The sequence below is a fragment of the Dipodomys merriami genome, unplaced genomic scaffold, assembly GCF_024711535.1.
Source record: "Dipodomys merriami isolate MVZ:Mamm:240054 unplaced genomic scaffold, mDipMer1.0.p SCAF_5, whole genome shotgun sequence".
In the NCBI taxonomy this organism is placed as follows: domain Eukaryota; kingdom Metazoa; phylum Chordata; class Mammalia; order Rodentia; family Heteromyidae; genus Dipodomys; species Dipodomys merriami.
The window spans coordinates 27,716,600-27,742,270 of record NW_027206068.1 but is presented as its reverse complement, the minus strand read 5'-3'; the positions used below and the strand labels follow the sequence as shown (position 1 = coordinate 27,742,270).

General features: G+C 42.5%; 1 protein-coding gene across 3 annotated transcripts in view; it reads left to right on the top strand.

Annotated features, from left to right (window-relative positions):
* The window catches only part of Lhfpl3 (LHFPL tetraspan subfamily member 3), a 491,339-nt gene that overhangs the window by 435,939 nt on the left and 29,729 nt on the right, over nucleotides 1–25,671 (top strand). Inside the window, exon 3 of one of the 3 annotated variants that reach the window (XM_069996297.1) lies at nucleotides 9,220–9,267. The exons of 1 other annotated variant lie outside the window; for it this stretch is intronic. In XM_069996297.1, coding sequence (XP_069852398.1) covers nucleotides 9,220–9,236 — 17 coding nt within the window. In that variant the 3' untranslated portion in view covers nucleotides 9,237–9,267. The remainder of the gene's footprint in view (nucleotides 1–9,219; nucleotides 9,268–25,671) is intronic. One more of the 3 variants, XM_069996298.1, reaches the window with a different exon arrangement.

Here is a 25,671-nt window from a genome sequence, read left to right as displayed (position 1 = left end):
ACTTCTTAAGTGCCAACATGTGCCAACAAGTGGACGATTTCCTCACTTGACAAGTCACAAGTAAAACGCAGGCAACTTGAAACACCTGTGTAAAATTATCTTCAGGCTATCATTTGTATGAAATTAAGTGAATTTCATTTATAGACTTAGATCCAACCCAACCTATCTCATTATGTATATATGAATATTCCAAAATCCAAAAGAAGGCTGATCTCTGAAACACTTCTGAACTCAAGAACTTTGAGTGAGGGCTACTCAACCAACCTATGTTTATCTAATATGCATCATTGCCCTTATTGGGTTTTGTTTTGTTTTATGACAAGGTCTTACTGTGTAGCTCTGGCTGCTTGAACTGGTAATCTTCTTGTCTTAGCCATCCCAGTGCTAGAGGATTATACATGTAAAACACCACATCCAGATTCATTGCCTTTAAAATGTTATTCTTCTACTGAAAATGAGAAGCATCTAGGATTACTTGTCCTATCACAGTTTTTGTTTTCTAACCGATACAATGAAGCAAGTTGACTGGATAATTGATGGATGAAGTCATGTCTGATCCTGGATCTTTGGGGTTCTAACAATGAATCACAATGCCAACTTGTATTTTTTTCCCCTGAAGAACCTCTCAACTGAAAATCATTTGCACTAGGACTTTATTTCATGTCTGTTCTTTTCATTGCTACTCTCCACCACTGAGCGCCAAAGGCCCGGGAGGCGATGCCTGTGAAGGAAAAATCAGTCAACACTCAGCATCCCACCCATTATCCACCACCTCCTACGAAGTGGGAAATTAAACTATAGAACCCAAACTCCCAGGGCTTCCTGTAAATCACCCACATATAAAAGAAATACTCAGAGGGACATTTTGGAAGTTTTTCTAAAGTTTCAAACGAATGAGACAGCTGTTTCCTTGGATTTTGAGTAAACCAATGGAAACATAACAACTGTCTTTTCCTTACATTTTTTTTCTTTTTTTAATTTAATTTAATTTTATTTGTGAACATACTGTACAGAGGAGTTACAATTACATGGGCAGGATAATGCGTACATTTCTTACCAAGCGTTGCAGCCTCCTCCTTTGATTACCCTTCACATCCCTTCCCAGCCTCCCCCCTCCCCCCCAATCCCAATCCTTCTCCTTTCCCCCCCTCTCACCCCCCCCCCCGCACCGACCTTGTAAAGCTCGTTTTGGACATGACAACTTGTACTTCTCATTGTTGCAACAGGTCCACCTGTATCCTTAAACAACTGGTTTTTCCCCATCTCCTCCACAAGTTATACTGACATCAAATATAGTGAAAGCAGGGGTTATACTGTGGGGGAGGGACATACAAAGCAACAAAGAGATAATCTTATAAATGCGTTAGAAACACATGCATGAAAGAAAAAAACATTAAAATACACATCTAAGGGTTCATTTTCCTGACATCACATTATCTGACCTTTTCCGCTTGACTCATACATATACTAGATATTACAAATAAGGGAAACCATGGGACCTATGTTTCTTTGGGCCTGGCTTACTTCACTTTATAATTTTTTCCAAGTTTTTCCATTTCCTAACAAATGGGGCAATATCATTCTTTCTGATGGAGGCATAGAATTCCATTGTGTATATATACCACATTTTCTTGATCCATTCATCTACTGAGGGGCATCTGGGTTGGTTCCATATCTTAGCTATGGTAAATAATGCTGCAACAAACATAGTTGTGCTAGTAGCTTTAGTGTGGTCTTGTTTGTAAACATTTGGGTAAATGCCCAAAAGTGGGATTGCTGGGTCATAGGGGAGCTCTATGTGAAGTCTTTTGAGGAACCTCCATACTGCTTTCCAAAGTGGTTGAACAAGTTTACATTCCCACCAACTATGAAGTAAGGTTCCTTTCTGTCCACATCCCCTCCAGCATCTGTTGTTGTTAGAGTTCTTGATTTTTGCCGTTCTAACTGGAGTGAGGTGATATCTCAATGTTATTTTGATTTGCATTTCTTTTATGGCTAGGGATGTTGAACATTTCTTCATGTGTCTATTGGCCATCCTTCTTTCTTCTTCAGAGAAGTTTCTCTTTAAGTCTTTCGCCCACTTATTTATTGGGCAGTTGTTTCTTTGAGGATTTGTTGTTGGGGGGTTTAATTTTTTGAGTTCCAAGTATATTTTAGATATGAGACCCTTGTCCTTTGTATGGCTAGTAAAGATCTTCTCCCAGTACGTGGGCTTTCTATTGATCTTGCTAGCTATGTCATTTGCCCTGCAGAAGCTCTGCAACTTTATGCAATCCCATTTGTCCAACCTTTCTTTGATTTGTTGTGTTTCCAGGTCTCTATTCAGAAAATTTCGGCCTGAGCCAAGGAGACCTAGGGTTTCTCCTATTCCATCCTGTAATGTTTTCAGAGTGTCTGCTTTGAGTTCAAGGTCTTTGATCCATTTGGAGTTGATTCTGGTGCAGGGTGATATATAAGGATCTAGCTTTAGTTTTCTACATGTAGTTAACCAATTTTGCCAGCACCATTTACTGAATTTTTTTGAGTAGTATAAATCATGTTATTGAATGAATGAAAGCTCAGTCTGTTCATTGATCCACGATAGCAAGAGTAATTTCAATATTTAGTGAATCTTCTGAACAATGCTCTCCAGCATGTGTGGTGTTGGCGGATGGGGGGAAGGAGGGGAGGGTGCAGGGCTCACAGCAAACAGGAGATGCAGGTAATAAGAAAGGGCCTCCCTCTTCCCACCTTACAGGAAGATGGACCAAAACCGTGTCATTGTCTCAGCCTTAATTGGGATATGAACACTCTAGTCTGAAGGACCACACTCTGGGCTCAGAGGGGTCAAGAAGAGTTTCAGCCTGAGACCTGACTGGATAGCTAAAGCAGAATATGCCTCGGTAGCCCACTGTTCACTACCTTCAGGGCTGGAAAGGTGGCTCAGTGGTAGAGTGCTTGCCTTGCATGCAGGAGGCCCTGGGTTCGATTCCTCAGCACCACATAAGCAGAAAAAAAAAGCCAGAAGTGGCGCTGTGGCTCAAGTGGTAGAGCGCTAGCCTTGAGGTGAAGAGCTGAGGGACAGCGCCCAGGCCCAGAGTTCAGGACCTATGACCGGACCCAAAAAAAAAAAAAAGATATTGCCTCCTTGTTGGTGGTGGCTCTTCTTGTAAATGTGCAGCTGAGAATTTTAAAAGAAATTGTAAAAATGGAATGAGACCAAAGAATGGTTTTGAAGTCTAATATGGATTACATGCTGTGTATGGTAGTGGGGTGTCTGTGGATTACATGCTGTGTGTGGTGGTGGGGTATCTGTGGATGACATGCTGTGTGTGGTAATGGGGTGTCTGTGGATGACATGCTGTGTGTGGTAATGGGGTGTCTGTGGATGACATGCTGTGTGTGGTAATGGGGTATCTGTGGATTACATGCTGTGTGTGGTGGTGGGGTGTCTGTGGATTACATGCTGTGTATGGTAGTGGGGTATCTGTGTATTACATGCTGTGTGTGGTAATGGGGTGTCTGTGGGTTACATGCTGTGTGTGGTGGTGGAGTATCTGTGGGTTACATGCTGTGTGTGGTAATGGGGTGTCTGTGGGTGACATGCTGTGTGTGGTGGTGGGGTGTCTGTGGATTACATGCTGTGTGTGGTAATGGGGTGTCTGTGGGTGACATGCTGTGTGTGGTGGTGGGGTGTCTGTGGATTACATGCTGTGTGTGGTGGTGCGGTATCTGTGTATTACATGCTGTGTGTGGTAATGGGGTATCTGTGGATTACATGCTGTGTGTGGTGGTGTGGTATCTGTGGATGACATGCTGTGTGTGGTAATGGGGTGTCTGTGGATTACATGCTGTGTGGTAATGGGGTATCTGTGGATTACATGCTGTGTGTGGTGGTGTGGTATCTGTGGATGACATGCTGTGTGTGGTAATGGGGTGTCTCTGGATTACATGCTGTGTGTGGTAGTGGGGTGTCTGTGGATTACATGCTGTGTGTGGTGGTGGGGTGTCTGTGGATTACATGCTGTGTGTGGTAATGGGGTATCTGTGGATGACATGCTGTGTGTGGTAATGTGGTATCTGTGGATTACATGCTGTGTGTGGTAGTGAGGTGTCTGTGGATTACATGCTGTGTGTGGTGGTGGGGTATCTGTGGATTACATGCTGTGTGTGGTAATGGGGTATCTGTGGATTACGTGCTGTGTGTGGTGGTGGGGTATCTGTGGATTACATGCTGTGTGTGGTAATGGGGTATCTGTGTATTACATGCTGTGTGTGGTGGTGGGGTGTCTGTGGATGACATGCTGTGTGTGGTAATGGGGTATCTGTGTATTACATGCTGTGTGTGGTGGTGGGGTGTCTGTGGATGACATGCTGTGTGTGGTAATGGGGTGTCTGTGTATTACATGCTGTGTGTGGTGGTGGGGTGTCTGTGGATTACATGCTGTGTGTGGTAATGGGGTATCTGTGGATGACATGCTGTGTGTGGTAGTGGGGTATCTGTGGATTACATGCTGTGTGTGGTGGTGGGGTATCTGTGGGTTACATGCTGTGTGTGGTAATGGGGTGTCTGTGTATTACATGCTGTGTGTGGTAGTGGGGTATCTGTGGGTGACATGCTGTGTGTGGTAATGGGGTGTCTGTGTATTACATGCTGTGTGTGGTGGTGGGGTGTCTGTGGATTACATGCTGTGTGTGGTAGTGGGGTATCTGTGGATTACATGCTGTGTGTGGTAATGGGGTGTCTGTGGATGACATGCTGTGTGTGGTAATGGGGTGTCTGTGGATTACATGCTGTGTGTGGTAATGGGGTGTCTGTGGATTACATGCTGTGTGTGGTGGTGGGGTGTCTGTGGATTACATGCTGTGTGTAGTGGTGGGGTGTCTGTGGATTACATGCTGTGTGTGGTAATGGGGTGTCTGTGGATGACATGCTGTGTGTGGTAATGGGGTGTCTGTGGATTACATGCTGTGTGTGGTAATGGGGTGTCTGTGGATTACATGCTGTGTGTAGTGGTGGGGTGTCTGTGGATTACATGCTGTGTGTGGTGGTGGGGTGTCTGTGGATTACATGCTGTGTGTGGTAGTGGGGTATCTGTGGATTACATGCTGTGTGTGGTAATGGGGTGTCTGTGGATGACATGCTGTGTGTGGTAATGGGGTGTCTGTGGATTACATGCTGTGTGTGGTAATGGGGTGTCTGTGGATTACATGCTGTGTGTAGTGGTGGGGTGTCTGTGGATTACATGCTGTGTGTGGTGGTGGGGTGTCTGTGGATTACATGCTGTGTGTGGTAATGGGGTGTCTGTGGATTACATGCTGTGTGTGGTAGTGGGGTGTCTGTGGATTACATGCTGTGTGTGGTAGTGGGGTATCTGTGTAGTGCTGACCATAAGCTCTCTCCTTTCCTTCTCTCCTTTCCCACCCATCTTTTGTGTACAAATCTTTCACTTTTATCTCTTCTTTGCCTCATCTGTGACTCTCACTCTCACAACTATTTTGCTAGTTATAAAAGTAGGGGGATGTCTAAAATGACTCTTAGAACTAGTTCAAGCTTCATTCCCCTCTTAACTATTTCAAAAAGGATATACACAGGGTATTTTATTATCCCTTAAAAGAATAACATTCTGCTGATGAGATCCTCTGTCCCCATCCCTAAGACCATTGGATCTCTAGCGAAGACTTTTCTCCATCCCTCACACCAAGGAAAGCAAGAGGAGAGATAAAAAGAACTCAGGTGAGGCTTTGTCCATCATGCTACATATCCAGAGGGAGGGATCCCTGTCCTGAACTCCCCGAATTCATCCTGCCCTTCTTCCTGTCTCCCTAAACTTTCTGCCCTTCCCCTACCAGGAATACTTGCCACATCTCCCAAAGTATACTTTGACAGGTTCTTTAACTAACCAACAATCCACACTGATCACACACAATCATGATGAGTTGGGCACAGGACACTGCATTATTCTCAAGGTGAATCAAGGTTACTCAAGCTTTCACCACTCCCTGAATGGTGGAGCCTGTGCTTTTACTCCTTTTTCCTCCATAGGCTTCCCACTATAATTTCACCTAAACCTAGGGAGTAGCTGTGATCTGCCTTGGGAGGATATTGGGCCCCAGAAGTTACTGACACTGCACTGTTTACTAAAATTCCTCCTGTGCAAGATAATGATGCCACTGCATCAAGGCCTCCAGCCCTCCTGACCTTTTCCTGCAGACTAGGAGCTCACTGATGGGCCCTGCCCCACCCTGGAGATTGGGCATTGCTTGCATCTTTGCCTCCATCTCTTCTGTTAAAAGAATGACCTCTTCTTCGCTTGATGTGGAACCAAATGCAAGATGATAATGCAAGATAATAACTGCAAAGCTAGATAATGGCTTATTTGAAATGATTCCCTTTGAAATCATCTTGTATTTCCCATCCTAGCTATAATTTGGTTAATTACTTAATAATTCTGTTTAAATGTCACCATTTCTGCAAACATCAATTCATTAGATCTACTTTTTCTGGTTGAAAAAAAATCCCTTTGCTTTTCTAAGTCTCCTCTGCCTCTGTCTCCATTTGCACTTTTACCTAAGCAATGTGCTAATGACATAAATAGCATCTCTTCTAAAGGGTGTTGAGCAGGTCAAGGTGTCTCTCTGTGTTCTGGAGCCGGAGAAATGTAATCCATGTTCTTGAAATAGTACCTATGATTGAAAAGATGGAAAACTGTGTCTGTTAAAAGCCAGCTTCCCTGCCAGACAAATGAAGCTGTGCTCACTGGCAGCCCCACGCCTCTCCTGCAGTGTGGGGCATGCTGCATGATCAAGAAAAGCCCAGGCCCAGATTTAAGGAGCCTTTAGTCCAACTGGCAGCTACTAAGCTTGGAGAATTCAACTCAGAGGATGAGAGTACGTTTACATGCAAGAAAATGTCCTGAGCAGAACAGTGTGACCACAGACATGCACACACACTCACACATACCCAGAGTCTAAGGGAGCTGTGCACTCTCCCTGGAGAGCAGCCTGTACCTGACCTTTCCTGGCCAGTGGGAGTTGCCCACACTGCTAACCCACTTTTCCTAGTCTCCTCATCATCCTTACCTCCCACTGTCTACCAGACAGAAAATTTCCATGCGGTCCTTTGCTTTTCATCTAAAATATTGTTTTTGGCACCCAACGTTTTTGTTCATGGTTTTCAGAGACAAGGTCTCACTAGGTAGCCCAAGCTGGCCGCAGACTCTCCATTCTCCTGCCCCTGTCTCCCAAGTGCTGAGACCACAGGTGAGTGCACCAAGCCGCTTCCTCAGATTCTCATGTCCCAAAAAGAGTCAACACAATTGTTCAATGCCTTTGAGCAACTGACAAGAAACATGAGGAAAGTTAAAGAAGACACCTAGACCTTCTCTCCTGAAAACTTCCTCAGGCCAGTGATGCATAAAAAGTAAACTAGGTAGCAGGCTGCTGGTGGCTCATGCCTGTAATCCTAGCTATTCAAGAGGCTGAAAGCCAGAGGATCAGTCTGAAGCCAGCCTGGGCAGTAAAGTCTTTGAAACTCCCAAATACTCAGCAAAAAGGCAAGCTGAAGGTGTTGTTCCAATGATAGAGGCACCAGGCAATCAAGCAAGCTAAGCAAGCACAAAGCCCAGAGTTCAGACTCTAGTACCAGCCAGATAAATAAACAAACAAATCAATAAATGAACTAGGTAACAGTCAAAAGAAAAAAAAAGAAGAAAGCTATATAGGAAACAGAAATGGCAGACTGTAAAATCAGCTAAGATGCATTGAAGAGGAAGGAATTGAGTATGCTTGGATCAAAGAGAAATAGCTTGTCACTTAGAGACCCCTGCATGTTTGAAATAAAACCTGTTCCTAGAGACCCACCCATGGGTGGCCCAGCACTGGGAGGTGAGAGAGTAACATTTGTTTAAAGGGAAAGGCACTGATTTGGGGATGTAATGGGTGATCAGCAAAGGGACATTCACACCTAAGTCACTTATGGGGCATCTCACACAAGTTTCCCTTAAGCTAAGAAGTCATTCCCACCAATTTTCCCCATTCTTTCTGATTGGACTGCAATATCCAGACAGGTGAGGTTAAAGCTGATTAGATGGTTCTAGAAAAGAATAGAGGAAAGCAGACTGTCCTCTTGGATGAGTAGACAAACCAGTGGTACTCACCTCTCCCTCCTTCTGCCCCTCCCCCACTGGCACTTTGCACAAGTTCTCTGGGAGGCACTGGGTGGGAACAATTGGCAAAGTAGAAGACAGCAACACCTAAGGATGCTGGCAGAGCCTTGAATTGCTCCGTGCAAACCAGGCTTTAGGGTGCTAATTGATCTGCATGCGTACCATGGATTACTTGTCATTCTTCAGAAGCTACTCTGAATTGCTTTGGAATGTCCAGAGTTTGAAATGATACTCTCAAAGAATTCAAGCGACTCGTGCAACTATTGCTCAGCCCAAACATGTCTAACTCGGTCTCTTTCCTGAATTGGTTTGTTGTTGTTGTTGTTGTTGTTGTTTTTCTGGGTCCGTCGTGGAGCCTGAACTCTGGGTCTGGGCACTGTCCCTCAGCTCTTCAGTTCAAGGCTAGCGCTCTACCACTTGAGCCACAGGGCCACTTCCAGCTTTTTTCTTTTTGCTTATGTGGTGCTGAGGAATCAAACCCAGGGCCTCATGCATGCCAGGCAAGCGCTCTACCACTGAGCCACCTTCCAAAACCCCCTGAATTGGTTTTCTTATTGACTAGTTTCTCTTTGAGTTCTTGGCTTTCTGTGTTATTTTTATCATTCTGATCCCACTGACAGTGTCTGAGGAAGTCAAAGAGAGAATTAACAAAAATAGCAATGGGATAACCATAGTGACGGCTGAGATGGTGATATGTACTGAGCAGAACGATTCCAAGTAATTCACGTGTATTATTAGTTCATAATGTCATCACCACAAACCTGTGAGGTAAGTGCTACTGTCAGACCCATTGTACAGATTAGAAAATGGAGGCACAGAAAGGGTACTCCCCCCTCACAAGGGGTTCAACCAAGGTATGAAGCCAGATTGGCGTTGTGAACGGGGCCCTCCAGCACTCTGAGGCCTAGATAGCCCATTTCTCTGTGCTCTGTGAAGGAGACACCCACAGGATGGCATGGTTTGCTTTTTTGTTTTGGTTTGGTTTGGTTTTTGTCTGTATGAATAACAAAGCGTGTGCTCCGGACTTATGGTTTACCTTTAACCATTCTGTTTTTCCCTCCTACACTCTCAGATGATGGAAATGCTTAAAGCAAACTAAGGTAGTGTGAGACCACACCATGTAAGTGTGAGCATGGCTCATTGTGGGTTCAGCTGTGTTGTGTGCGCTTCCGCCTTCTGATCCCGCATGTTTGGGGGTTGTTGGGTTGTTGGGGGGCTTTTTGTTGTTGTTGTTTTTCTCCACTCTTCTCTGCTCCCGCTTTCAGCTTTGGGCGCTTGGCGCTTGGGCCCGCATGAACTTGGAAGCTGTGTCTTTGTTCCTGATTTTTTTATTTGTGCTTCTCCCCTGCACACACAATCCCCCAGCCCAAGGGGAAGAGCCAGAGCAGCTGCCAGGATGGCTCTCCCGGAGAGCAGGGGAGTCCTGGGTTATTGTTCTCTGACAATGAGCCCTCAGATGGTCAGCTCTTAGGGTTCCAGGCACGAGTCCACGCTCTTCTCCCTGTGACCTGCGGGCTTCTCCGTGTAGAGCGTCCCCCGGCTGTGCAGCCCGCTCCAAGGTCGTGGTCTGAAATGGATTGTTACCCCGCCATCCTCCATAGGAGTGGCTTTGTGAATATAAACACTGTGCACATAGCAAGGCTAGAACCTGAGCTTTTCCTTTCTGTGTGTATGTCTGAGATAGATAGATAGACAGACAGACAGACAGACAGACAGACAGACAGACAGACAGACAGACAGACAGACAGACAGACAGACAGATAGATAGATAGATAGATGAGTATATTCTGAAAGAGAAAGGATAATTAGCTTCACACCAGGTATAGGCTATACTGATCCTTCATTACACACACACCCCACAATTTCCCTTTAGCATTAGGACTTGATTTGACACAAACTATATTTTCACTTTGAGTGACTCTATGGTAAATTATGAAGGAAATTATTTGTACCTAAACAGTATATCTGGAACATTTGAAATATAATCCTGTCTTACTGCCCAGCCTCCTGACACCAGGCTGTGATTTGAGGGGCTGGAAATACATTGTGTCCTCAGTTCCACTGAAGGTTTGAGTGTGTGTTGAATAAAGGGAGTTGGGAGGGGATTTCCCAAGTTCCTTGCCATAGATGATTTAAAATGAGAGGACCTCACACAATGGGACTGAGATCTGCCCAATTCTGAAGCCAAAAAGTAATTAGAGATAGAATAAGTTGGCCCAGACTGGACAGAGCCTGAATTAAAATCTTCCTGTATCGAAGCATCTCACAATGTAGTGTCCCAGCCCTTTTCTCTCTGATATACAACCCTGCACACACCAGGAATACCTTCTAGAAATTAAAGGGAATCAAGGTATGTACATCTCAAGAAATGACCCCAGACCTCATTCCTGGCTCTTCTATGGAAGAACTGGGTGGACCAGAGAAAGTTAGCATGTTTCTCTCGACAATCAGTTCCTCAATTGTAAGATGAATTCCCAAACTGCTGATTTCAAGCAGAACACGCTGTTGAGTTTGCTCGTTAACCTTGGGTTATTTTTAATGTGGCTTTCTCCCAGCCATATGTAATTTTCCAATGTAAGGCTCTGGGAAGTGTTCTGGTCAGGCTGTATAAATGGAGATAGCCCTGTGAGTCTCTTTCTAACTAAATATGAAGGGCAAAGCAGAATGAGGTACGGATGAGAAGTAAATAGTCTTCCCCTGCATAGACCCACCAGAACTCAAGTAGACCTGGCACGTGGCAGCTCTGAACCTCCAATTACACTGCTTTCTTCAGTTTGGTTCACCTGGCTAGTAACTACTTCTCTCCCACCCCATATTCCAGCAATTGGAGCTGGAATTAGAGGCTCAGCTCTATCAGCATTGTTGATAACCAAGTAAATATGGCCAAGGAAGTCTCTGAAACAGTTAAGAGAATAATCTGGAAGCTATTTAGGCAGGAATAGAAACTCACACATGTTCCTGTTGAGCACAGTTTGAAGATACATCCTTTGTTTATGCAGAGTTATGGAAACACAGATAATTACCAAATGTGCACTGTCCGTTCAGCAAAACTTCCTTTTCTCAATGGCAAATGCATAATATTTTGGGGATGAATTTTTTTTCAGAGGACAAAGAATCATCCTTGGGTTTGGGGGGGGGGTGTTTTTTAGTCCATTAGAGTTTTCCCATACATCAAATTCAAGTCAACATGCAGCATGTTCCAAAGTATTTCAGAAATGCTGAAACACTATTTTCCGGATCTGACTCTGGTTTGAAGTTGGGTGGGAAGAGCAGCACAGAATGTGTCGAGATGAAGAATGTCCCAGGAGTGGATAGTTTCATGTGTATTCTCAGGTTCTAATGCTACTAGACAAAATTTAACACTGCAAAAACTTGCCTCAAAAAGTATTACCTGGATAGAATTTTAGCTGAAGAATTTTGACCAAGAAGGGCCTTAGAGACAGCATATCTAGTAAGAAATAGCTACATTTGCCTACATCCCAGAAGAGAAGGAAAGGCCACACCTGTACTCCTAGGGACTCAGGAGGCTGAAATCTGAGGTTTGCAATTTGAAGCCAGCCAATGCAGGAAAAACTCTTTATCTCCAATTAACCACCAGAAAGCTAGAAGTGAGTTGTGGCTTAAGTGGTAGAATCAGCCTTGAACAACAAAACCTAAGGGACAGAACCCAGGCCCTGAGTTCAAACCTCAGTCTACACACACACACAGTAAGAAAGTTCAATTCATCCTACTACAAAGGGACCACGACCCTTCTTAACAATTAGTATTGCTCTGATGTTACCAGTCCAACTGGAGCTCTATTTGAGGAGGAGAAAGGCACTCTTGGGCAATCAGGCAAGACCAGTCAGTCCTCCCACTGAAGTGCTGAGCAGTCTAGCTGGGGATATAAGCTTCTCCCCTGCTTCTTCCCTCCCCACCCCCATTGCCAGTGAGCCACCTGAGCAAATCAACTTGAGGGTGGAATGAGGATGATGCGCTTCCAAGCTTCTTCCAGGCCCATCCTGTTTCCTTAAGGCTTAAGATAATTGTTGTCCTGCTGAGACCTCTAGTGACCAAATTTGGAACTGCATGTGTCTGGGGAAAGAAGAAGGAAGTCTTGTGGGAACCCTGTGTGTCCATGATCTTTGGAAGCCTCAGCCTGAAATTGTTCCCAGATGGAAGAAGGGAAGCACCATGCAAATATACCCGCGGCCATTTCAGAGATGGTTTATCCATGGTGAGGCGGATGCTGCCTTCTTTTATGCTTTCAGTTGTTCTAGCTAAGTGGGCCTCCATACTGACAAATCCTGGTCCCTACCACCTCACCGCCCTACTACCATTTTCTCTTGAGGTGGACACAAATATTCTTCCTGTGTCTCACCAGGCAGGAGGAGATCTCAGTATCCCAGGTCCTCCAAAACTGTACATGGGATCTTTGTACGAATTAGTTTTTGCTGTCTCTGTAAGGAAAATCACACCACCACAGTCAAGTCTACCTCGTACTCCAGAAGTGAAGAAGATGTGTATTCCTGACACAAAGAACTGGAGGGCCTGTGGCTGGGAGTTTTCTGAGTGTAGTGATTTGTCCTTGTGAGCCTGGCTCTCTGGGCTGGTGGGCCAGGCTCATCAGAAGCAGCGAGCTATCTTTGGGCCGAGAGTCTGTTAAGCAGCGCATTGCCCTTTCTTCTTCCTTCTCAGATGCTTAGTGGTGCTTTCCCAGTATGACTCAAGAGAAGAGTTGATAGTCATACAACTAGGAGAAAATGACTTTCAAGATTTGAGGTTAGATATAAGGTGATGCTAAGCAAAATAAACCCCAAGATAGGGACACAAGAGGTTTTCTCTTTCTTGCTGTTGTTTTTAATGTACTTATAATGTATTATGTGATTTTTGGTTTCTTTTGTATGTTCTTCCCCCATGATATAACCCATGTTTTTACTGTATTAGATTCCAGTGCCCTGCATCTTGCATATACATTTTTTTTCTAATTTGGGGAGGGGAAGGGAAATAACAAAACGCTGAAATAAGGATATAGGTTAACCCATTGTAACGATGAGACATACAAGACACTATGTTGAAACCAAACTTTACAACTTTGTGGTGGAGAGGGAGTATTTGAGGAGGTGGGGAGGGAAGGGAGGTAGGGGAAAAACAAAGGAGAGGTAACAATACTCAATAGGAAATATACTCATTACCTTACTCATGTAACTGTAACCCCTCTGTACAGTCTTTATATATATAAATATATATTAAAATACATTTTAAAAAAAGATTTGAGGTTAGTCAGGGTGTAGCGGCTCACAACTGTAATCCCAGCTACTTGGGAGGCAAAAGCTGGGAGGATCACAGTTCAAAGTCAATCTCAAGGAAAAAAAAAAGTTAATGAGCCCCTATTTCAAATAACAAATAGGAAAAAAGATAAATAAATAAAATAACAAATAGGATGTGCTACCCACACTGTAATCTCAGCTCCAGTGGAGTCTACAGGGAAAAGGATCATGGTGAGAGGCTGGTCACAAACAAAACCTCAAGACCCTATCTGAAAAAGAACTAAATCAAAAAGGGGCTGAAGTATGGCTCAAGTGGAAAAGAGTGCCTACCTAGCAAGTTCTCAGTCCAAAACACAGTGCTACAAAAACATTGAGGTCATGAGTTCACGTGGCTTTTACAGCCTTGCATCAATTAGTTCACATGTGGGAAGATTCTTGTGAAAGGTCAACTTCCAACTTTCCTTGTTTCAGCTCTGGGTCTACTGACAGCCAGAAGAGATATGTCATTGGTCTTCTTCCCCATTTTACCCCACCACCTAACACTGCTATACACACACACACACACACACACACACACACACACACACACACACACACACACACACACATACACACACACACACACTTCCTCAGGCACCCACACCTTCTGAGAACACTGATTTATTGGAAGGTGCTGCAGACGACTTGTGTGCATTGTATGTAATCACATTTTCCAGAACCTTCCCAGAACAGAGCAGATTCCTAGGGCTGACACTCCTTATCACTGGCACCTGGAAAGCTCACACTTTGACCAACACCAGCTCTGACAGGATCCCCTCTGTTGGGACAGTAGCTTCCGCAGGCAGCTGCCGCTGATCTTTTCAAATCTCGTGAGAAGAGCAAGCAGAAAGCTGCCTGCCTTTCCTCCTTCCTCCCTTCACTTCCTTCTCCCTTCCTTCCTTTCTCTTCCTTTTCCTCTCTCCCTTCTCTCTTCCCTCCCTTACTTTCTCCCTAGCTTTCTTCCCTTCCCTCTCCTTTTCCTCCCTCCCTTCTTTCTTTCCTCCCTCCATTCCTGCATTCTTCCCTTCTCTCCTGTCTTCTATCTTTCCCCTTACTCATTTTTTCATTTTCCTGTTCCATTCACCAGCTTTTCTCCATCTCCTTCTCTTCTTTCCACAATCTTGAAACATGAACACATACACACACACACACACACACACACACACACACACACACACACACACACACACACACACACACACACACACACACACACACACACACACACACACACACGGGAGCCCAGAGTCTCCAGTAGTAACTGCTGAGTCCCCATGCATCTTGCCAGGCAGGGATGCTGCTTTAGTTACTGTAAACTATAATTAAAATCCAGAGCTTCTTCACTCTAAAAAAAGGGAGAAAAGAGAAGGGGCATGAGAAGGAAGGGAGGGAAGGAGGAAGAAAGGAAAGAAGGAAGAAAGGAAGGAGGGAGGGAGGGAAATCGGGAGGGAAGGAGAAGGGAAACAAATTCTGAATAAAACAGTGTTAAATTCAGCTATCACTTCTGTAGCACTATTTATCTAAGTAAAAATGTGAAGCTCCATTTTTTTTAAAGAGAGTAAGTAAAGCAATTTGTCCCTTCCTTCCAGGTCAAGAAAACTTTATTTAAAGTGAGGCTTGCTATGGGTTATAAATTCCTTTTAATCACCCTCCATTGACTAATAATGGATCCACCCAAACACCTTCTCTTGAACTCTCTTGAGCTTGGGTAAGCTCTTTAGGCAAGCGTGGGCGGCTTAATGTACTTCCTGTGAAATTGTACCATTCTCCTTGATCAGCTTATCCCAGCTTTGCAAATTGAAAAAAAAAAAAGTCCATTCCTGGCATCAACTGCCTGTTAAATGGGTTCTGATTAATAATTGAATCTTAAGACCCTTTCAAGACAACATTTAGGACAGATTAGTCAGGAGGGGAGAGAGAACCATACTGCAGCTCAGTCCTCATGGAGCAGAATAATGACCTCAAGTGGAAGTTAAAGGAAGAAGTCAGACTTTGGGGGAGCTTAAAGCCTTAGAAAACCTGTCATAAAAAAATAACACAACTCCCCTGCAGACCGGCGGGCCTTCCATTTAGTTCTGAGCAATAAAATTTTAACACTGACCTAGATGCATTCTTCGTGTACATTCTCATGGTTTGCATTAAGCTCTCTTGGATTCTGAATTATTTATGATGGCATTGCAAAATATTTCTTCCTCTAATCCTGAAGAAGAAAATACAGTCCTCCTGAAATGTCAGACTAGGAAACAGAGACTCTGTGTTTAACACTGCAAAGGAAATAGTCCTTTTGGATGTGTTTCAGACAGGCCAATATCCAAATAGTTCTAGATTTTTATGGTGAATCTTTTAAGTGTACCCATCCTTACTCTACACCAGAATTTGCCTGAGCTCTTCCAGCAATGACCACTGGCCATTGCAATCCTGTTAGTCTTGTACTTATGGGGGGAGCAACAAAAGTAAAATAATTTTTTAATTCCTTTTTCAGGGTTTGGGGCATGGCTTAGGTGGTGTAGTGCCAGTCAAGGAGGGAAAACATCAGATACCAAGTCTGAGTCACAGTTTTATTTTTTTTTCATCCTTTTTCTTTTCGTGTATGTGTGTGTGTTGATCCTAGGGCTTGAACTCAGGGCCTCACGCTCTTGCTTAATTTTTATACTCAAGACTGGTACTCTAACACTTGAGCCAAATCCTCCACTCCCAGCTTTTTGTTGGTTAATTGGAAATAAGAGATTCATGGATTTGTCTGTCGAGGCTAGCTTCAGACCCAGTCCTCAAAATTTAGCCTCCCCAGTAGCTAGGATTACAGGCAGGAGCCATTGGCTTTTAAAAAAAATCTTATATTTAGATGAGTCTCCATTACATTTTTTAGGCGGTCTTGAGGATTCCCTAAAGTTGGTACTAGAATCACCCAGGGAACTAGCTTAAATGCTGATGCCTGCATCCTGCCCAGAGCTGCCATTGGGACTCTGGAAAATCTTGAGTCTGCAGCATAATCCAACTAACCTCCAGACAGTTAATAATTATATTTGCAAAATCTATAGATGCACACATTCCCTCAAACATGTGAGAATCTTTAAGTCATTTCCTGCATAAAACTAATATGTATGACTTATCATTCCCAGAAACTGAGAGCAAATTTCTTTCAACATTTCTCCTTTGAGTCACAAGAGGATGTCCTATGAGTATCCTGGGTTCTGTGAATTAGCTGGTCCCCATGCATCCTTGTGTGCTTCGTACATGTTAGCACACACCAGAAAATTGAATCTCTAAGAAGATTAGGTAATAATAATAATAAAAGGAAACAATCATCCTGGCTCGCTGATGTTATGTTGGTGATGTACACCAGAGACTTGGCCTATGGTACTGAAATTTACCCAAGCAACAATCTATAAGATAGGTTCAGGTATGCTGGGCCCGCTTTACAGAAGAGGGCCCCAGACCTCAGTGAGGCTATCTGACTCATAGGCAATGGAATTGGAGCTCCCTCATAGACACCTGTTTCTGGAAGTCAGGCTCTTATTCATCACTGCCCCAAAGGTCACCATAGTCTTCCCTTCCCTAACAAGGCAGAGTTGGGAGCTGATGCTAGTGAATGCGAATATTTTGGAGCATTGTGAAGCTTTCTCATTCCTATTCCAGTGGCATCTCATTTCTGTACTAACAGTATACAATACATGCCAGGCTCCCAATTACTAAGACATTTAGTCAGTCCAGTAGAACTCGGAACCCCCAACTTCCCTATTATCAGTCTTGAGGCTGTTTACCCAGCTGCTGGCCTGCCTGTCAAAAGAAATTTTTGAGTCCCAGGAGTATGCCTTTCCTACCACACTATGTTATTGTGATGTCAGAATAACTTGGCCAGTTCAACTGTTCTGACTCAAGCAAGACCTCTCCTGAGGTTAATGACTTTGGAACTAAATTCCCTTTGTCATAAATTGGAGGGATTATAATTTTTAAAACACATTTCAGTGCATTAAAATCAGTCTTTTTCCTCTTTGATGGATGCTAGAATTTTTATTTTATTTTTTTCCAATCCTGGCACTTGAACTCAGAGTCTGGGCACTGTCCCTGAGCTTCTTTTTGTTCAAGGCTAGCACTCTATCACTTGAGCCACAGCGTCACTTCTGGCTTTTTCTGTGTACATGGTACTGAGGAACTGAACCCAGGGCTTCATGCATGTGTCCCTCAATATAATCTTCCTAATAAACAAACCCCCACATGGAAGCAGCAGGAAGTGTCCTGAAAATTCTGCAGGCCAGAGCTAAGGCATGTGGTTTGCCATCATTAACCACAGCTGCTCCTACAGCAAAGTTAATGAAAATGAAGTTGGTCAATTCTAGCTGTGTCCAGACTACAGCCCACTAATGAATCCAAACCAGGATATCTTCCTGTTAGCATGAAAACTGTGTAAAGACATGCTGACAAGCCAGGTGCCAGTTGCTCATGCCTGTAATCTTAGCTACTACAGAGGCTGAGATTTGAGAATTGCAGTTCAAAGCCAGGCTGGGCAAGAAAGTCTGTGAGAAGGTGAAGGGTAAACAAAGGAGGAGGCTGCAATGCTTGGTAAGAAATGTATGCATTATCCTGCCAATGTAATTGTAACCCCTCTGTACAGTATGTTCTCAAATAAAATAAAATAAAATTAAAAAAAAAAACAGGGGTAAAAAAAAAAAAAGAAAGTCTGTGAGACTCTTATCTCCAATAAATTACTCCCCAAAAAAGCCAGATTTCTTCTTCTATTTCATTGAAGAATGAGATAGGATATTGATAGGTATTGCACTGAATTCGTATATAGCCTTTGGCAGTATTGCCATTATCACATTGTTAATCCTCGCAATCCAGGAGCATGGGAGGTTTTTCCACTTCCTTAGTTCTGCTTTAATTTCCTTTTTCAGGTTTTTAACTTTTCATCATAGAAGTCCTTCACCACTTTAGTTAACTCCTAGGTATTTTATTTTTTGTAGAGCTATTACAAAAGGGGTTGCTTTCCTAATTTTAGCCACACTCTTCTTGTTATTGGCACACAGGAAAACCATTGATTTCTCAGAGTTAATTTTATACCCTGCTACTTTGTCAAAGTTTCTGATCAGCTCAGGTAACTTGCGAGTGGACTCCAGGAGGGTCTTTAAATACAAGATCATGTCATCTGCAAAGAGGGAGAATTTTACTTCATCTTTCCCAATTTGGATCCCCTTTATGTTTGCATCTTGTCTTATTGCTGTAGCTAGCCATTCTCATACTAAGCTGAAGAGAAGTAGAGAGAGTGTATATCCTTGTCTCGATGGAACAATAAAAGACCCCGAATAACAAACAGAAAGAACTGCACTGGAGAGATATCAATTCCAAATTTCAAACTCTATTACAAAGCCATAGTAATAAAAACAGCTTGGTACTGGCACAAGAACAGACCTGAGGAACAATGGAATAGGATTGAAGACCCAGAAATGAACCCACAGACCTATAGTCACCCAATCTTTGACAAGGGAGCTTAAAAAATAGAATGGAAGAAAGACAGCCCTTTCAGTAAATGGTGCTGGCACAATTGGTTAAATACCTGTAGAAAACTGAAGCTAGATCCATATTTATCAGCCTGCACTCCAAATGTATCAAAGGCCTCGAACTAAAAGCAGACACCCTGAAAACATTACAGGAAGGAATAGGAGAAACTCTAGGGCTCCTTAGCACAGGCTGAAATTTTCTTTTTTTTTTTTAATTTTTTTTTTTTTTTTTTTTTTGCCAGTTGTGGGGCCTGAACTCTGGGCCTGGGCACTGTCCCTCAGCTCTTCAGCTCAAGGCTAGTACTCTACCACTTGAGCCACTGCGCCACTTCTGGCTTTTTTCTGCTTATGTGGTGCTGAGGAATCGAACCCAGGGCCTCATGCATGCAAGGCAAGCATTCTACCACTGAGTCACCTTCTCAGCCCTGAAATTTTCTTAATAGAGACCCAGAAACACAATAGCAAAGGACATAGGTAGCAAAATCAATAGAAAGCCCACGGATTGGGAGAGGATCTTCACTAGCCATACAATAGACAAGGGTCTCATATCTAAAAGTACTTAGAACTCACAAAATTAAATCCCCCAACAATAAGAAACAACTGCCCAATAAATAAGTGGGCTAATCTTAAAGAGAGACTTCTCTGAAGAGGAAATAAGAATGGCCATTAGATACATGAAGAAATGCTTATCTTCTCTAGCCATAAAAGAAATGCAAATCAATATATAGATAGATATATAGAGATACCAATGGAATTCTATGCTTCTGTCAGAAAGAATGACATCACTCCATTTGTTAGGAAATGGAAAGACTTAGAAAAAATTATATTGTGAAGTAAGCCAGACCCAAAGAAACATAGGTCCCATGGTTTCCCTTATTTGCAATAACTAGTACATGTCTAGGACAAGCAAAAAAGGTCATATATACATATGATCATATAAGATGATGTTAAGCGAAATGAACCCCAAGACAGGAACACAAGGGGTTTTTTCTTTCTTGCTATTGTTGTTAAGATACTTATAATGCACTATGTGATTTTCTTGTTTCTTTTTTATGTTCTTCCCCCACAGTATAACCCCTGTTTTCACTGTATCTGATTCCTGTGTCCTGTATCTTATATATACATTTTTCTAATTTGGGGAGGGGAAGGGAAATAACAAAATGCTAAAATAAGGATATAGGTTAACCCATTGTAACAATGAGACATACAAGAGAATGTTGAAAACAAACTTTACAACTTTGGGAGGGGAGGGAGGAATTGGGGAGGTGGGAAGGGAAGGGATGTAGGGGAAAAACAAAGGAGGCGGTAACAATGCTCAATAGGAAATGTACTCATTACCCTACTCATGTAACTGTAACCCCTCCGTACAGTACTTTTACAATAAAAAATATACATGGAAAAAGGGGGAGGAGCCAGAAGTGGCACTGTGGCTCAAGTAGTAGAGTGCTAGCCTTAAGAAAAAAACAAACAAACAAACAAACAGCTCTGTGACAGCATCTACCTCCTGAGTTCAAGCCCCAGGACCAGTACCAAAAGATAAAAAAATAAAGACATCCTGCGGATCCTTTAGAGTTCCCTGATAGAAGCGGAGCAGACCACTCCTCCCACACAATCAATCTACCTGTAGGAGTTTCCCTCAGCTCCTCAAACATTGCAGTGTTGCAGGGCTTCCTTGGAAGGAAGACTGCCTAGGGGCTCAGTTGCAGTCTCTACTGTGGGGACAGGTTAGGCTCTTACAGCAAACTTCAATTGACAGGCCTCTCGGCCCCTTCCTCTTAGATCCTCAATTTGTCAGCAACCCAAACTGTTTTCCCACCATGAAAAAACCTTGGTCCAGGAACTACCACCAACAAACACTCTGTCTGCTTTCCACTTTCCTTCCTAGCAGATGAACATGGCTACACAGAGATCCTAAACACAGTGATGTATCTGCCATACATTCATGCCTCTAACACACTCCACAGCACACTCTGGTCATTTATTCAGCTATTTCATGTCCCTTCAAGAAGTGGCTGCAAGCCTCCTTTTCACCCACACCTACGTATCCCACCAAAACCTCTGCAGAAGCAAAGTCTAGCCAATAACAGCTCCAAGTTTTTTTCTCTCACTTCAAACCCTTTCGTTTTCAACTTGAATCGTCTCCTTTCTGTCCATATTCTTTTTCTATCCCACAGCCTCCTCTTCCTCCATAGTCTGCTATCTCTGGAAATTAGAGTCCATCAATTACTTTCTTTTTCCTCCACACCAAAGAGTTTTCATTGCTCTGTTCCTTCTGCCTATAAATGTGCCCCCAAGCTATTACCTGCACCCTCCATTTCTATCCTTCTTTTCTCACATATTCACTATGAAGATTTATTTTATTTTTTGATTGTTAACTTTTCTCCAAGATTTTATTTTTTTTTAATGCCAGGTATGGTGACACATGCCTCTAATCCCAGCACTCAGAAGACTGAAGCAAGAGAGTCATGAGTTCAAGTCCAGTTTGAACTACATAGTGACTTTAAGGCTATCCTGAACTATATAAGTGAGACCCTGCCTAAAACAAGATCTGTTCCTCACCCTTCTACTTCTGTGCTTCTTGTTTATCTTCTTTTTAAAGTGATTGTATTTCCTGCATTGAAAATATATAAATCAGATGAATGGATAGAACACATTTCTAGGGCAGTGAAACCCTTACTATACTGTAATGATGAGACATACATCGCTATAAATGTGCCCAAACCTATACAGTAGATAATGTTAGGAGTGTAAGCTCTGGCTGACAGTGGAACTTTGTCACATATAACACCTCTGGTGCACTGGCAAGGAAGGCTGGTGGTAGAGGAAGTTATGTAAGTATGAGGACAGGTTTATGCAACTTTCTGTTCTTTCTTCTCAATGCTGAAATTACTTTAAAAAAGAAAGTAGGGACTTTGGGGGCGGGGGAGATGCTGGGTGCCAGTGGCTCAAACTAGTAATCCTATCTACTCAGGAGGCTGAGATCTGAGGATCGTGGTTTGAAACCAGCCCAGGCAGGAAAGTCCATGAGACCCTTATCTCCAATTAACTACCAAAATGTCAGAAGTGGAGCCATGGCTCAAGTGGTAGAACACTGGCACAAAAGCTCAAGGACAGTGGCCAAGCCCCAGGGTGGACACACACACACACACACACACACACACAAACAATTAACCCCTTCCTCTGACTGCCTCTTCATACAAGCATCAGGTATTTTTTGACTACTCACTCTGAGTGAGCAATAGAGCCCATTCCAAATACGTTAAATGGTAGCTACATGTATCACAAGTATTGAGGTATAATTGATGCCTAGAATGTAAAATATTGAGAAATGTTCCAAGCTCTGCCAGTGAATGATGCTCTCTTCTGGAATTTCACTTTGTTCTTACTAAGAACTAGAAAAATTAAATCAAATATTTAAATAACCCTGAATCTCCTCTGTCTCCAGGTCCAACAGAGACATATAGTATTCTAAGAATCCAGATGAAGCTGACAGGAAAATTTAATCTTCTTCATTTTAAATTCTCTTCTGGACAGTGTTATCTACATAATTACCAAAGGCAATGCTGGCTCAGGCTTTTCTCTGACAATCTTGTACTTTCCCCTGTCACATGCAATTCAGTGATATTTATAGATATTTGTTGCTGTATAAAAAGAAAAGGGAAATGATAGGAAGGATATAGTAGATAAATCCTACATCTCACGGGGCTTTTTTCTACTTGCATTTGATAGTGTACAGGGAGATTTCATTTTGACATATACATATTTCTTTACAATGTAACCTCGTAAAATTTAGAATTTTAAATGGATTTCATTATGTGATTTTCAACATCTGTAATGTACTTCAATCATACTCACCTTCTTCTTTCACTCTCCTACTGATTCTCCCCTAAAATAGCACCCCTTTTACAGTCATTACACCCCACTATTAATAATGGTTTTATTTCAATATAGCATAAACCAAATAATTTTAGTTTATATTAGTTGTATTATATTGTGTTTTAGTATGGATGTGAGCAAAGAAGTGAGCAAAATTAATATCACTTGAGATGTGGCACAAGTGGTAGAGCTCCTACCTAGCAAGTACAGGCCCTCAGTTTAATCCCCAATACCAAAAAACAAAAAACAAAAAACAAAAACAAAAACAAAAACAGAGAAACAACTTTACCTACCTAAGAGGAAATAAAACTGATCAGAGGGGCTTAAGATAGTTCTGGGTTTGTTACTTAGCCATATTACTTACTATTTATATTTAACCATTTTCACCGTCTGTAAAGTGAGCAATAATATCTACCTCAAGGAGTTATTGTAGGGTTTTGCCTGTCTCTGTCAGACCCCGACAGAAGTAAAAATAAAAGAATAACCTAGGAAATTCAGTGAAACATCTATTGACATCATTCACACAACTAAGGAGAACCATGCATGAAGAGGCTTCCTGTAGAAAAGAGAAGAGGTTACCTAAAGAAAACACAAAAAAAGTTCGTTTTCGACATAACGACTTTTACATCTCATTGTTACAATGGGTCCACCTGTATCCTTATTTAAACTATTTGTTTTTTCCCTTCCGGATTGGGGGGAGGGAGACGGGGAGAGGATGGGATGGGAAGGGAAAACAAAGGAGGAGGCTACAATGCTTGATAAGAAATGTACTCATTATCTTGCCCATGTAATTGTAACCCCTCTGTACTGTATTTTCACAATAAAAAATAATTTAAAAAAATAAAACACAAAAAACTGGAAAGAAGAAAGGCCATCTGACAGGAGCCCTGGATTCCTGTGAAAGGCCCTGGGGAACAAAAAAATACCCTAACCTCATTCTCTTTCTCTCCTCCATCTTCTTGTTGGTTTCCTTCTGGCTGAAGCCTGAAGGCAAAAAAGCCCAAGTGATCCAGTTTCAAATAGTCTCCTCCTGGGGCAGACAGACAGATGAAGAAGGATGCGAGCCAGGAGAGTAGTGAGAGATCAGGAGAAGCAATCAGAAAGCATCAGGCAAAAATGCTTGATTTTTTAGTATCTTCCTACACTATTCCTTGCTACATCATCCAACAACACTGATTTGTAAATTAGGGGTGGGGGCAGAATTTAGATTTTGTACCCTTTCAGAGTCTCATTTTAGCCTAGCACTAATAGCTACTCATGAGGCAGAGACCTGAGGATTATGGTTCAAAGCCAACCTGGACAGTCAAATCCGAGACTCTTTTCTCCAAATAACCAGCAATAAGCCAGAAGTAGAGGCATAGGTGAAGTGTTAGTGCCAGTTGTGAGTGAAAAGCTGAACCAGAGTTCATACAAAGCCCAGAGTTCATAGGCGATAGTCTCAATGCAAAGGGCATTCATTATTTTGTTTGATGCCCTTGATTGTAAAAATGGGGCAAGGTGGTATTATACTTAAACTTGAGAGAGACCATAAAGGGTTCAAGGATATGATTTAGATTTAAGGCATATCCCAGAAAGAAACATTAGAAAAGATTATTTTAAAGATAAAGTGTTGGGTAGGGGAAAAACAAAGGAGGTAACAATGCTTGATAAGAAATGTACTCATTACCTTGCTCATGTGATTGTAACCCCTCTGGACAGTATTTTCACAATAAAAAACTTATTAAAAATATAAAGCGTTGGAGTGAACATACATCTTAAATATTATTACCATTCATATGCTTCCATCTGACAGAAAGAAGATGTAATTCCAAGGAAAGGGTCTGACCTCAAGAAAGCATGTGTGTATGTCTAGTATATATGTATATGTTTCTTCCTGTATTATCTTTAATAAAATTAATGATACAGCTGGGCACTGATAGCTCATGTCGGTAATCCTAGCTAATCAGTAAGCTGAGATTTGAGGATTTTGGTTCCTTGAGACTCTTATCTCCAATAAACTACTCAGAAAAAGCTGTGGCTCAAGTGGTAGAGCACTAGCCTTGAGCCAAAGAAGCTCAGGGATAATACCCAGGCCCTGATTTCAAGCCTCAGGACTAGTGCACATGTATGCGCACTCACACACACAATACACAAATAGTTAATAAAATAGAGAAAAGTCAAAAGCAAAGAATAAAGCATACTTCAAATACACTAATCATAGAAGTCACTCTGGTAACTGTACAGTAAATGTGGGTCTGAGCTTCTTGGCATCAATACAATTCTCATTATTGGAAAAGAAGCAATGTTCTATTCTCTCAGGGAAAAAGGAAGAGGATATGCTCCTAGAAATGAATGCTAAAATAAATTTCTCCTGGAAGGAACTTCCTTTCATGTAAAATGCTAAAGTGGCATAATGGGCAGTGTCCCTGACAACAGTTTTTGTAACTGATAAAAAAAGAAAAGAAAAGAAAAGAAATGTTGCCAGATGCTGGTAGCTCACACCTGAAATCCTAGCTACTCAGGAGGCTAAAAGATGGTGGTTTGCAGTCAGCTTGGGCAGAAAAGTCTTTTCTGCCCAAAGACTCTTTTCTCCAATTAACTAGTCAAAAAATAAATTAAAAAAAATTTTAAAGTGGAGTTGTGGCTCAAAGTGGTAGAGTGCTAGCTTTGAGCAAAAGAGCTCAGGGACAGTGCCCAGGCCCTGAGTTCAAGTCCCACCACGAAAGGAAGGAAGGAAGGAAGGAAGGAAGGAAGGAAGGAAGGAAGGAAGGAAGGAAGGAAGGAAGGAAGGAAGGAAGGAAGGAAGGAAGGAAGGAAAAAGAAAGAAAGAAAGAAAGAAAGAAAGAAAGAAAGGAAGGAAGGAAGGAAGGAAGGAAGGAAGGAAGG